Source organism: Protopterus annectens, chromosome 10.part0, assembly GCF_019279795.1.
Source record: "Protopterus annectens isolate FY-2018-M chromosome 10.part0, PAN1.0, whole genome shotgun sequence".
NCBI lineage: Eukaryota > Metazoa > Chordata > Ceratodontiformes > Protopteridae > Protopterus > Protopterus annectens.
Window position 1 is genome coordinate 1653701531 of NC_056744.1, and position 13490 is coordinate 1653715020.

The 13490-nt window shown below is 38.8% G+C and overlaps 1 protein-coding gene across 1 annotated transcript in view; it reads right to left on the minus strand.

Annotated features, from left to right (window-relative positions):
- The window catches only part of LOC122814372 (zinc finger protein 420-like), a 263065-nt gene that overhangs the window by 184192 nt on the left and 65383 nt on the right, over nt 1–13490 (minus strand). Inside the window, exon 4 of the mRNA XM_044086957.1 lies at nt 8735–8857. Coding sequence (XP_043942892.1) covers nt 8735–8857 — 123 coding nt within the window. The remainder of the gene's footprint in view (nt 1–8734; nt 8858–13490) is intronic.

Here is a 13490-nt window from a genome sequence, read left to right on the forward strand (position 1 = left end):
CTTCAAATGCCCAAAGCCTGCAGATGCATGTATCCGAGAATTCAAGGACTTCAAATATGCTAACCTTCAGCAATTCTGTGATGTCTCTAAATGCACATACATTTAGCATAAGATGTTGACATGGCAAATAAGTATGTAACAAATTCTACACTCCCCTGGATAAATGTATTAACCTTTCTCATGCAGAACTAAACAAAAGGGAAGAACAAAAGCACCAAGTCTATACAAAGCAGCTCAGCCCCACCAAAAGTAGATATCAGAGGATAATCCAAACTTTTACTGAAACTGTGCCTTCAGAAATGTAATCAATTTCAATGCTTAAAACATCTTCTTCAGTAACATTAAAAGGATGTTATCAAAGGAGATGCTTTAAGCAATGAAACTGGTATAATGCTGATTTCAGAGGGCAAATGTTCAATAAAAGTTTGGATTATCATTTAATTTCTACTTCTACTTCTACTTCTACTGTTCTGAAGAGACTTGTTGGTGTTTGGCATTTGCATGCTGGATGCTGCCTTGAACTCTAGCATTTTTTGGTGAACAAAAGCAAACCAGCTTGGTAATCTGCAAAAATAAACAAACACTAAAGGGAAAAAAAACTCTAAAGGGAAAAAAAACTATTTAGAAAGTATAGCAAAACTAATGGCTTTCAAATCAAGGTAAACATCAAAAAGTTATCTAAGGAACTAAACACTACTATCAGGACAACTAAGGTACCACATGAACTTAAGCTAGCATCACAGGCTAAAGTCAATTCTAAGCTATTCTTTAGCTACAGAAGAAAAATACAAAAACACTCAACCATGTTCATTACTTATCCAAAAACAAGAATACCTACTCTGACCCTGTAGATATTGCCAACATACTAACAAAGACATTCATGCACACTTCACCCCACAGATAGCCATATAAAGGCCACATAATGCAGCAGGTGTCCATCCTTCCATCTTCACTAGAGAGCAATTACTAAACCTACTATCCAAAATGAAGAATACATCCTCCATGGGTCCTGAAAACCAATCTGGATGCCTAATAAACAGCACTAAACACATGCTGTCAGATCCTCTCCTAAAGCTATTCAACCTATTCTTATTCTTAGCAAGTGGACATACCCTTGAGGTGTGGAGCATAGTGGTTGTGCCACTTCATAAAGCTGGCCCTACCATGGACCTAGGAAATTACAGACCCATAAGCCTGACAAGCTGCATATTCCATGCTATGGAGTTGTATCATAACAGACCTGATTAACTACATTAAAAGTCTTATTCAGCTTGATCCCCTTTAGTTTGACTTTGTCAACAGTAGATCAGGTCAGATGAATCTTGTTAGCTTCTTTTAGAGAATGACTCAGACTGTATATGGCTGATATGCTATGCATAAAACCTAACAAGACCTTGCAAAGGCATTTGGTGCCATACCAAATGCAAACCTAATAAACAAACTAAATATAGTAAACTTTATGAAGTAAGATGGACATCAAACTGGCTGAAAGTATCCATAGGCTGAGCATCTTCAAAAAATAAGACTGACCAGTGGAATTCCTCAGGGTTCCATGCTGGGAGTGATACTACATGACATATATACTTCTTTGATCTTCAAATTACCAAATTTGCAGATTACTACTAACTGGGTGTCATCCTCAAGTTTCCCCTATGACACACAGGCTCTCCAACAAGAGCTAACAAAAATAAACAACTGGTGTACCAGTAATGGCTCAAACTGAATGCCAAAAAGTGCAACATGGTTACATTTGACAAGCAGTCCCTCAAATTACAGCATGGAAAACACACCACTTCAAAATGAGAATGAAGTAAGAGACCTGAGAACTTGGATAGATAATTCCTCATCATTTGACCACCATGTTGCAAGTATGGCAAGAAAGTCGTTTTATATATAGCAGTTCATTGCAAATGATGATCTTCAAGATCAATGGGAGGTCCTTACCCCCTTTTATTTCAGCACTAATTAGGTCTATTATAAGGTGCAACACCTGCTTGGGGATGTATCTTACTAAACATATCAAGTAACTTGAGAGCACCAAGAACTTCTTAGCAAAAAAAAAGAATGCAGGCCTGAAGAATCTGAACTTCCAGGGGAAACTAAAAGCTCTAAACATAGTCTCCTGCAGACTCCTCAGAGGCAATCTGTGCCTAGCTTGTCTAGTTATTAGGGATCCAGTAGTTCAAGACTTCTTATGCCTTCAAAACACCTGCAGAATCCTGCAGTCCTACAAACACTAGGACCCGAGACCATAACCTACTACAAAAATTAGACAATTAAAGATGGAGGGGATATATTTATTATGCAGCACCTACCTCTGCTCTGGAATATGACTTCCCTCCAGATTAAGCAGTGTGACTCACTGGCTTTCCTCAAAATAGGATTAGATACCTGGAAGGGTATTCATAACCACACTATGGGCATGAATGACTTGACCTTCCTTGAAAAAGGAGGCAAAGCCTACAGTGTGAGTATGGGCAAGAGTAAATTGTCAACTGGCTTGGTTGCCTTGTAATTCATATGATACTAAAATCAAGGCAGACATTTTAGCTGATTTCTTAAATAACTATTCTAAACATGAAGTTATTTGAAAGTGCTAAATTTCATGTCAGTTTTTTTTTATCAACTCCAGTGCAATTACCAATGTCCCAAACTGGAAAAAATTAAGGTTGGTGCAGGAGAAAGAAATAATATTAAAGGACAACTACACTCAAAAGTCAAGTTTTTTTTTTTCAAAAAGTGATTTTCTGTATTCCAGCACTAATCATTTCACATACAGAAACATCATAATTTATTATTCCATTTGTTTTGTGTCTGAACTTATTTCTTTGTGCCTTTGTTTCCTATGTTTGTCTCGTCATCTGTTGCATCATGAAGGCAACTAACAGTGGCACAGTATTTTGGTTAGATCTTATATTTCAACTACACAGCCCTTAAGAAAACAATGACTCTTAAACATTGGCATTTAAATGTGTCTTATCAGTCACAGAATACCAGCATCACACCTCAGATAAACAGTGTAACCTGGACTCTAAACAAAAGCTAGGCTTTCAAGCTTAATATTCAGAATTTAAATGAACAAGAAAACACAAATCACACTTAGTTTATATTTTTTTTCTTATTATAAATTAGTTGTCTTTCCTGTTAATCAAACTCTGAGTGCCGCAAAGAAAAACAACATTTTCATCTTACTCTTTTGATTTTCTGTTGATATTTGATTTTGCATTTTTTTCTACACTCTATTTTCTGCAAAAGCATGTGTTTGTTTTGGTGTTTTGTTACAGCATTTTTGAACTGCATACACCATTTTGTTGAGGCAAATCAGTGAGCTGGGGAAGGAGGCTTAGCGTCAAAGATGAATGCAACACAAACCAACTTAGCCAAAGTAACATGTATTAATCACAGGATTCATATTTCTCATACCTGGATACTGAACTACAGTTTTTCCTTTAAAAAGAAACATTAACTCAGCTACATTTCAAGCCTGTCATTCAAACATTCTTTAAAATGCTTAATCAGATGCCGCTACTAATAAAAATCAAAGGAAGCAAAGTAATCAAAAATATGAACTGCTCATAACAGTCAAAAGCAAGCAGTCAAAATGCTGTTGTAAGCCGATGAGAGAGTGAGAGCCATAGGAAATGATCCTATCATCATAGCGATTTCTCTCCATCCCTCTAAAATAACATTAGAAATGCAAAAGCTTTGACAGTAAAACAAAATCATGCTACCCATGACAGTCCCCTTCAGATTATTCTGGGGTAAAAAAAAAATAATCATTTACTTTGATAAAGAGACATTAAAAATGCAGATAAGTTCAACATATGCTGAAAAACTTTTTTTTGTAATTTTTGGGTACGGTTCTCATCTAACATTGTATGTTGTAAGGCTATGGCATCTGCCTGTAACTCATCAGATTACTCTGTCTATTACAATTTTGTTTATTACTTTGCATAGCTATAGTGCAAGAGCAGCACTATAACTGGTAGGTCTCTAGCCCAGTAATCTAGAACCCTAGCAGTACTACCTTTGCAGGGCAACAGCTCTAGAGATTTGGAGAATGCTGCCAGCCTTTCTGGGAATTTTATGGTTTTGTGGTGTGTGTGTGTGTATATGTGTGTATGTGTGTGTATGTGTGTGTGTGTGTATGTGTGTGTGTGTGTGTGTGTGTGTGTGTGTGTGTGTGTGTGTGTGTGTGTGTGTGTGTGTGTGTGTGTGTGTGTGTGTGTGTGTGTGTGTGTGTGTATATATATATATATATATATATATATATATATATATATATATATGTATGTATGTATTTATGTATTTACAATTTGAAAGGTACATATCATAGGTGATCGGAACTGGAAAACATTGTGGTTCACAGAAAGACTGCTGAGAAAATTGTATAGGGTGCTAGGCCAAAGACTCAGCTCTGTAATTGGTTAGAGTGTAGTCCTAGTCTGGCTGTGGATATTAGATGCCCATAGCGAGGGCAGCTGTTTGTTAGTTATTGAATCATATGTGCAAGCATTTTTTTACTTTTCCCTGTTGCAGCCACTAACACAACTTTAGAGACCATCCCACTGGTGGACAGCAGACCTATTTAGGGCATAGATGGATGCAAGGCATGGAAACCCCTCTTCCTCATATACCCAGATGGTGTAGTGGCTGACAGTCATGAGATTCCAATCCTGTTATTACCAGATCAGTCCTTAAATGCTGGTTGGCAGTACTGGAATTCAAACCCCATCAGTGCCAGACCGGGTGTCTCACACACACACACACACACACACACACACACACACACACACACACACACACACACACACACACAAAGTTTCATTTTTGACAAGTGTCATGGGACTTTTTACATCCACCTAAGTTAACACCATATTAAGTGTGTAGGATGTCAGCTGAATATCTCATTTGAAGGAGGGCATCTCAGGTATGCAGTGCTCCCTTATGTTGCACTAGAGTGTCACAACTCGGACATAAATACAAGTACCTAGTGTGAGGATAGAAACTTCAGTCTTATGATATTCCCAGCTTCAAAAGTAATGATTATACCTGCTGATCTACTAACACTACTTGTTTACAAGGTACACATCCACCTGCTCACTCACCAGTTCCAGGAGCTGAATGTTTTATTATGAATGCTGTGATGATATGAGCAAGTGTCAGCATAGCCAGGTGGAGTTTTGTAAAGAATTATATACCCTTTGAATATCAACCTGATTTATACAAGATGCTTGTGTTACAAATGTGTTAGAACTGTATGCCATTTGTACATCAAACTGATTTGTACAGATGCTTGTGCTGAAAATGTACTGGTGAGGTTTTCTTGAGTTAACGTGGATCAACAGTGCACCCTGCTGAAATGAAAAGAAATGTACATGTATTACTGCAACTGAATTAAATGTATAGGTTTTAATAGAGGACACTGGGACAGCAAAGGTTAACTTTAAGAAAAATAAGGGAAATGTAAATAAGCTGGGATTTTTTACATCCACCTAAGGTAACAGGTTAAATCATTAAAACTGCACTTCATGGTGCTGAATAGGACCAGAGATGCTGGATCTGGAAAAGAGCATTTGTTCATTAGCTCAGAAAAAGAGGGGAGGCCCAAGACACTGCCACAAACATTTGGATGTGTACTGTGGCAGTCTGTGCTAAATTCCTGTCTCAGCTTCAAAGGGGAATACTGTGAGAACCTAGAGTCAGGTGACCAGATGAGGTCATTCTGCCAGCCATCTTAGAAATTAGATATTACAAGAGAGAAATCTCAGAGTATAGAGTATTCTGTTTGGGAAGCCTGACTAGAAAGACCCTCACCCACAGCATCTTGCCTAGCAGTAGTAAGTAACTTAACTAGGGAACAGTAATTCTTTCAGATTCAGTCAGGCATATAGTGAAGCTTAGTTTAGATATTGTTTTCTTTATTTGCCTGAGTCTGTCCATCAATGTTCTTTTCAATATTTTCTGAGATCTGAACTATGTGGTTTAGTGTGAATATGCATTCAGTATTTTCATGCTCTTTAATTATTTATTATTAAATATATTTAAACTTTTATTGTGGCTGGTCCTTGTAGAAAGTATTTAACCTTTGAGCATACTTATATTTATTTGGCGACACTGTGTGGGCCACTCCAGAAGGCCTAGCCTTCTTGGTGAACTACTACGATTTGTATTAGTATTAATATTATACAGTATAATTGGACACCATTTATTAAGGGCCTTAGAGTAGCTGACTGGAGTATCTGGTGGCAGTGATAACTAACTTATACTCTAGGCAGAAGGGGACACAGCAGGTAAATCTGTGCCAGCCTTTCCCAGGTGTGTGTATGTAAAAAATCAAATCTCTCAGTGTGTGTGTGTCAGCTCCTTGGGGCAGGGACACAAAGCACTGGGTTTACAGAGGGAGTGCAAGAGGACTTTGCTGAGGACCTAACCTTACAGCTGTACTAGTGGGGAGTCTTACTGGGGACCAGGATGGAGACAGATGTAAAGACATCCAGACCCCAGGCTGAATGTGTTCCCTGTGTACTCTTAAGGGAAACTGTACTTGATGCAAAGAGGTCTGCATCTGGAAATACTGAGTGTATCTATTTGTAATACAAGTGCACGTCTCTCTCTCTCTCTAGTGTTAGTGGTGAGGATTAAGGCTCCTTGATTACTAGCCCCATGTGGAGATGAGACATTGGTGGCCATTACATATTGATAGCAGTGGTGGGCATCACAAATGCATTTAGTCAGTTGTATTTTTTCAGTGACTTTAGTAAAACAAAATCTATTCAGAGTTGCTTACTAGAATGAATATTTCTTAGCTGAAAATGGAACAATTAACTTTGTGAGATATTTCCAGCTGTTCCCAGGACTGATTTTTGTAAGTTCAGAGTGTGTGCTCATGGTCTGTCTGCTGTATGTGTACATGTGTCCATGTGTGAGCGTGAGCCTGTGCATGCACATGCATCTGTATGCATGTATGTTCATGGATCCCCTTCAGAAGCTCGAAGTTTCAAAACTTTGAACTTCAAACAGCTGAGACCAGAAGATCGAAGTTTTGAAACTTCAAACATTTTGAATGGAGATTGCTGTACAGCACAGAAGGGGTATTTACAGTTTTCCTCACTGTAGTGCAATGTCTGAGTTGGTATATTTATTTAGCAGGGGGTGCAGCAACTGATTTAATACCTTCAGAAAGAATGAGCGTTTTTATTATTTTTTTTTTCACTTTGTTTTCAAAGTTTTAAAAGTTCGATCTTCTGGTCTCAGCCATTTGAAGTTCGAAGTTTTGAAATTTCTAGCTTTAGAAGTAAATCCATGCTCACACATGAGCACATGAGACTGCTGTTCATACTGATCTGAAGTTTCCACAATTTCCACTTTCCTTGAGGTGCATTAGCTTCTAAGAGTTGTAAGAGCACAACGCCCTTAAGTAGGGAGGGAGAGCAAAGCCACCCTAAAAATTAGACATACGTTTTTAACAAAAGTAGTCCTGTTTTTTCTCTGAAGGTTGAGCCATGCAAGTTTACATTTAGCAGCATGGTTTTCACTATTCTCATGCATGAGACAGATTCCATAGCACCCCACCAATGAAAGGGAACTGATCATAAACAAAGAGATTCATTTCTGAACTTTACAAGTTTTCTGTGGGGCAAGCCCCACACATCCCAATGCAGGGAGATTCACATCCTGTACTCCATGACTTAATATAACCTACCCTGAATTTACTGCACTTTGGAGCAAAGACAACCCCTAGCCATAGTAATATTCTTTGGTAAAAGTGCATTTCAGCAAAGCTCTATTAACAAACTGCCTTTGTGATACTGTGCTACTAGGATAACTCACTCACCTAATCCTAGAATTTGATATGTTATAAAAGCCACTGCCTTATGCTGCATAACATATTATCTGAGCTCTTGGCTATTAAGTTAATAGACATATGGCTCACACACCCTCTCCTAGAACTAATACACTTGGTTTACACTGATTAAATAGTAGAAACCTCTCTTCATAACTTAATAGTTTTGGGATATTATAAGGGTGATTGTAGAGTATAATTCTCAACAGGGAGATAACTGTTGTAAGTTTTACTTTTCTGAACAAGCAAAAAAAAAAATACAAGATTAGAAAAGTAGAGTATAAACAGTACATGTAGAAATGTAAAACAATAAACTGTATTTAGATTGGCTGGCATATGATCACCTGACATTGAGACCACTGCCTTCATGTTCAAATGCCTCTCAGTGTACATTATACTCAGAAGCCAGCTCACAGATACAATGGTTATTTCTACAGGTTGCGCCTTCGCATTTCAGTCTCAGGTGACTGGGACTCAACAAGTCTAGAGGGAGTTTAAAAATCTCATGTATTTTGACAAATTCCATAAAGAACTGTTTTGTAACTGGCGATACAATCAAAATTCTGAATTTATGTTACCCAGTTTTACTCAAAACTGGAAAAAATGGTGCAAAGGTTAGCACCCACATACTTCTTCCCCACATCTATCAACTTCTAAATCAGTGTCACTTCCAGCATGATAAACATACTCAGCTTAAAATACCTCAGCACTACACATACTCATGTTTATATGTTATTATTTACTAGTGTCTAGTTTATACACATTTACACATATCTTCTATTATTCTTAAAAAATCAATCACTGCAAAACAAATTCACTCCTAAAAAAGAAACAATTAAGAAACAGATTCACAACATAAGAGGTACAATTAGTAAGCTTTTCACTTACTGTGTTGGTTATATTCCAGAATATTCTTGTGTCTTTGGATAATTTTCCCCTCCACACCACCTTCTGGTAGTCCACCATGCTCTTTTAATAGCAGTAACAATGCGCTTGGAAGGATGTCGTAGCCTGCAAGCAAACCAAGACAGTACTTTATACTTGTTGCTAAATGGGATGTCAGACGTGGGAAAAGGCCTGTTTTCACTGCAGGCCCAAAGACAGCAGTTCTAAAAACTGATGAAATATGGTAACAAAAGGATAACATACACATAGTTAACAGTATACTTTGAGCATTAGTTAAGACAATCACAGTACACTATTAAGCATGAGAGAGAGACAGAGAGAGAGAGAGAGACAGAGAGAGAGAGACAGAGAGAGAGAGACAAATAATAAAATAGGTACAGATATTACTAACATTTTCAAGTCAGTGCTGAGCACTGTAGGAAGTGGACACAAAAATGCCATTGGGGTTAAGAGAAAGTAAAGAAGAGGAGAATGTAAAACGAATGCAAAGTTGTATCATACGATTAACAGAAAGGAGACCAGACAGGCTAACAGACATAAGTGTGTTAAAGTAGGAAAAACCCTGTAAAACAGAAGCCTTAGAACAGAAGTAGAAAGTAAGGCATTGGTATTAACCAACATGAGTAACCACTGCAGCACCCCTACAGTATCATCCGAGCTAGAGTCAAACAAAAACACTTCTCCAAAGCTGATTACAACCTCCTGAGGAATGGTATAAACAGTTTCACAGCCCCCTCCCCTTCTGTAGGAACTGGCACCAATGTCCAAATCTACACCAAAGTACTGTACGAGCATTTATACAGATGCATGGAATCAGGAATACCTGACAGGACAAAATCATCCTCCGCAAGGAAGAGTAAACCTGCCTGATGGACATCTGCAATAAACTATATAACAAAAGGAAAAAAATGCTGTTCAGGACCAAGAAGGAGCAGGTGCCCAATTGGAAACAATCTCTCTTTAGCCTAAACAAGGAAATAAGAGCACTAGTGAAAACCTCTAAAGCCAACTTTGAGTCCAAATTGGCCACATCTACTAGAGACAAAATGCCTTCTTCACATATGTCCAAAATCTCAAAGGAAGCACCCACATCTGTTCAGAAATGGTGGTCAAGGACACCACATACACAAATGCTGTAGATATAGCCAATCTACTGGCTGATAGATTCAGCAAAAACTTCACCCCTCTGCCCCCCCCTCAGTAAATCAGGACATCCCCAGTATCTGCCCCCCACCCCTTATCTCTAGAGAACAGGTCATCACTGCCCTCTCAAAGGCAAAAAATACAACCTCCATGGGACCCGATAACATCCAAGTCTACATCCTAAATGAACTTAGGCATGAACTTGCAGCACAATTAAGCACCCTATTCAACCAAAGCCTGAGTACTAGCTTTGTCCCAGCTGTGTGGAGGACAGCCACTGTTATCCCTTTACACAAAGGTGGGGCATCCTCCAATCTGGGAAATTATAGACCCATCAGCCTAACTAGCCTGATCTGCAAGGCCATGGAATGGATTATCATGGATCTCATTAACAAAGACATTGGCAACCTCCAAACACTCGACTCCACACAGTTTGGCTTTGTCAAGGGGAGGTCATGTCTGTTAAATCTGGTTGACTTCTTTGAGACAGTCACCAAAGCCATGGACGAGGGGATGATGGTGCACACAGCCTACCTTGACTGGCCATAGCCTTCGACACTATTCCCCACTCGGGCATAATAGATAAACTCTCTCAACTAGGCATCAATCCATATGTTACTAGATGGGTAGCAAACTGTCTCACTGATAGAATCCATCTAATCAAAATAGGAGACAGCCACCTCAAGCAGTAGACCCGTAATGAGCGGCATACCCCAGGGATCAGTCTTGTGGCCTCTATTATGTGGGATACACTTCTCTGAGGTGCAGGCCAAAACCAGTGGGTTATGGCTGACCAAGTTTGTAGATGACTGCAAGCTGGGCACGGTCATCAATTCCCCAAGTGATGTGGATTCCCTCGAAGAGGGTCTCACCCAAACAAATGGCTGGTGCAGGGTCTATATCACAAGATCGAAATGTTAAAACATCGAATACAATAACATCAAACTGTTATCCTCAAATTTATCTATTATGCCCGAGTGGGGAATAGCGTTGAAGGCTATGGCTAATCAGGGTAGGCTGTGTGCACCATCATCCCTCCGAAAGCTAAGAACAGCAATTTTTTTTCCCTGGGAAAAAAAAAAATCGCTGTTCCTGCACAAAACACAAAACACACAAACACTACAAACTATTTCTAATGTGGGGGGGGTTTGCCCCCCACACCCCCCTACTTAAATATACCAACTTCGAGATCACACCACAGTGGAGGAAATAGTGAAGCCGCGGAAATGGTCCACCAAATTCTTTCCTTGTGAAAGAATTTGACGTTCCGCAGCTTCACTGTTGTCAGTCTTCGAGGGTTTTGGGTTCGATATTATAACATTCGAAGTTTTGCAACTTTGATGTTATGATATAGACCCGCTGATGCCAGAAACATGGCCTCAAGCTGAATGCCAAAAAAATGCATCATCATCCCCTTCGGGGAGAGTGATGTTCCCACATATTATCACATTAATAACAATGTCCTAAGCTTGTAACCAGTAGTGAGGGATTTGGGCACCCAGGCTTATAGCACCCTGACTTTTGATCACCATGTTGCTTCCATTGTACGGAAAGCTTTCTACATCGCCCACCTCATAAGTAAGGGTACCTTATCCAGGGACAAAGAGGTCATAACATCCTTGTATTCTTCCCTTACAAGGCCAGTTATTGAGTACAGCGCCCCCTTTGGCATGTACCGCACAAAGCACATGCAGCAGCTGGAAAGACCACAGAGGTTCTTCACCAGGAGAATCCAGGGCCTCAAGCATCTTCCCTGCACAGATAGGCTAAAAGCCCTGTCCCTCTACTCAGGTTCATACAGACTCCTCAGAGGTGACCTCTGTTTGGCATACAAAGCAATCTCAGACCTCGTCTTGATGGGAGTGCTGCACAACCGCAAGTCAAGCTTCACTCGAGTAACCCATATGCGTGACCTCAACCTGGTCTGTGATATCAATAGGACTCATTGGCGGGACAGATTTGCGTCCCAGGGACTCCCCATCTGTGGAAGAGACTCCCTCTCCAAGTCAAGCAGAGTACCTCAATATCCATTTTTAAAGTGCAACCTGAAAAACTGGATGGGAAACAGAAAATACATCCCTGGGGTTTCACCTGTGTCCCTGCTGGACAAGGGCTTTGGGTACTGACTTGTCTAAACATGGGCTACACTCTTGGCTAGGCTTATAAGGACCTCAGGGCCAATAGTCTAGTAACTTCCTATGATCCTATAGTTGACCTTCAAGGTACAACACTGCCTAGAGTTACTAAAAAAAAGGTACCTAGGTGTAACCTTTGATCAACAACTTACTTTAGCAGCACGTGTAAAATATTACTAATAGTCAAAATTAGTTAACTAAGATTAGCATCTAAATACTCTCACTTTCTTCCACTGGAATCCAGAAAAGGTCTAGTATTACAAAAGATAATGCACAAATTAGTACAACTAATAGTAGGTAGTATTCTAAGCACAGCAGAGAACACCTATAATCTGTAGGTAACAGCAAATAAGATATATAGATTCATACCCTGGGGGTCTATGATAACGTCATTGTTACTTGTTAGAAAAATCCAAATGTCTGCCAATAACTGCCAGAGTAACTCTCTTAATTAACTGCAAACATAAAAATGTCTGAACAGCTACCACAGGTCACCCTTAGCACTTACACCACACGTCAGGCAACCCGGCTACTTATCTACAAATAATGCACTCTCTCTCTCTCTCTCTCTCTCTCTATCTTGACCTCGTATGGAAATCCCTAGCACAAAATACTTGGAAACATCAGGTTTTGAGTACACTGAATAAGTAATGGATTTAATACCTTAAGAAGGAATATGAGTAACACTGGCTAACTGCGATATTCAGCAGCCGACTCAGACTTGCACAGACATTTACCTTTTCCTTCAAATAATCTACATGGGCAATCAAAAATGTATACACATGTATGACAGAACCACCAAGGATGTAAATATTGCCAAGTACACACACATGAAATTATCTCATTACTGAAAAAATGTTATTTACTACTTTTATAAAGTGCTACTTACACTCTATTCTTTGTAAAGTACTCCTTAAATAATGTTCTATAGTATAGTATTCTGTAGTATATATATATATATATATATATATATATATATATATATATATATATATAGGTGAACTGAAGCATCACACACAATGTGAAAAGAGAAATTTGCATAATTCATCCACCCCATCTCTTCTTCCACAACCATTTTTTTAATCTTGTTCACAATATTATTTATGCCCCACTTTTATTATAGAATACATTTTCACATCCCCACTGTCAAATATGCCACAAAGTAGTAAGTATAATTTTATCTATGTAATCAGGATCTCAAGCTTCAAAATGAGGTAGAAACCCTACAAGCACAAATGTATCTCTAACTGAAAATAAAATTATGAAAAAACGTGAGCTGCAATATACGCCAAATATCTAACTTTGAACATATTCACTCATCTCATTCTCCTGACAACTACAACATTAAACCCTATTCTTTTTATTAATAAATTATATAGCCTTTAATGTGTATAGTGACAAACTCAGAAAAATGGCATTTATAAACAAATGTAAACCTTTCTCTTCCTTTTTGTCATCAA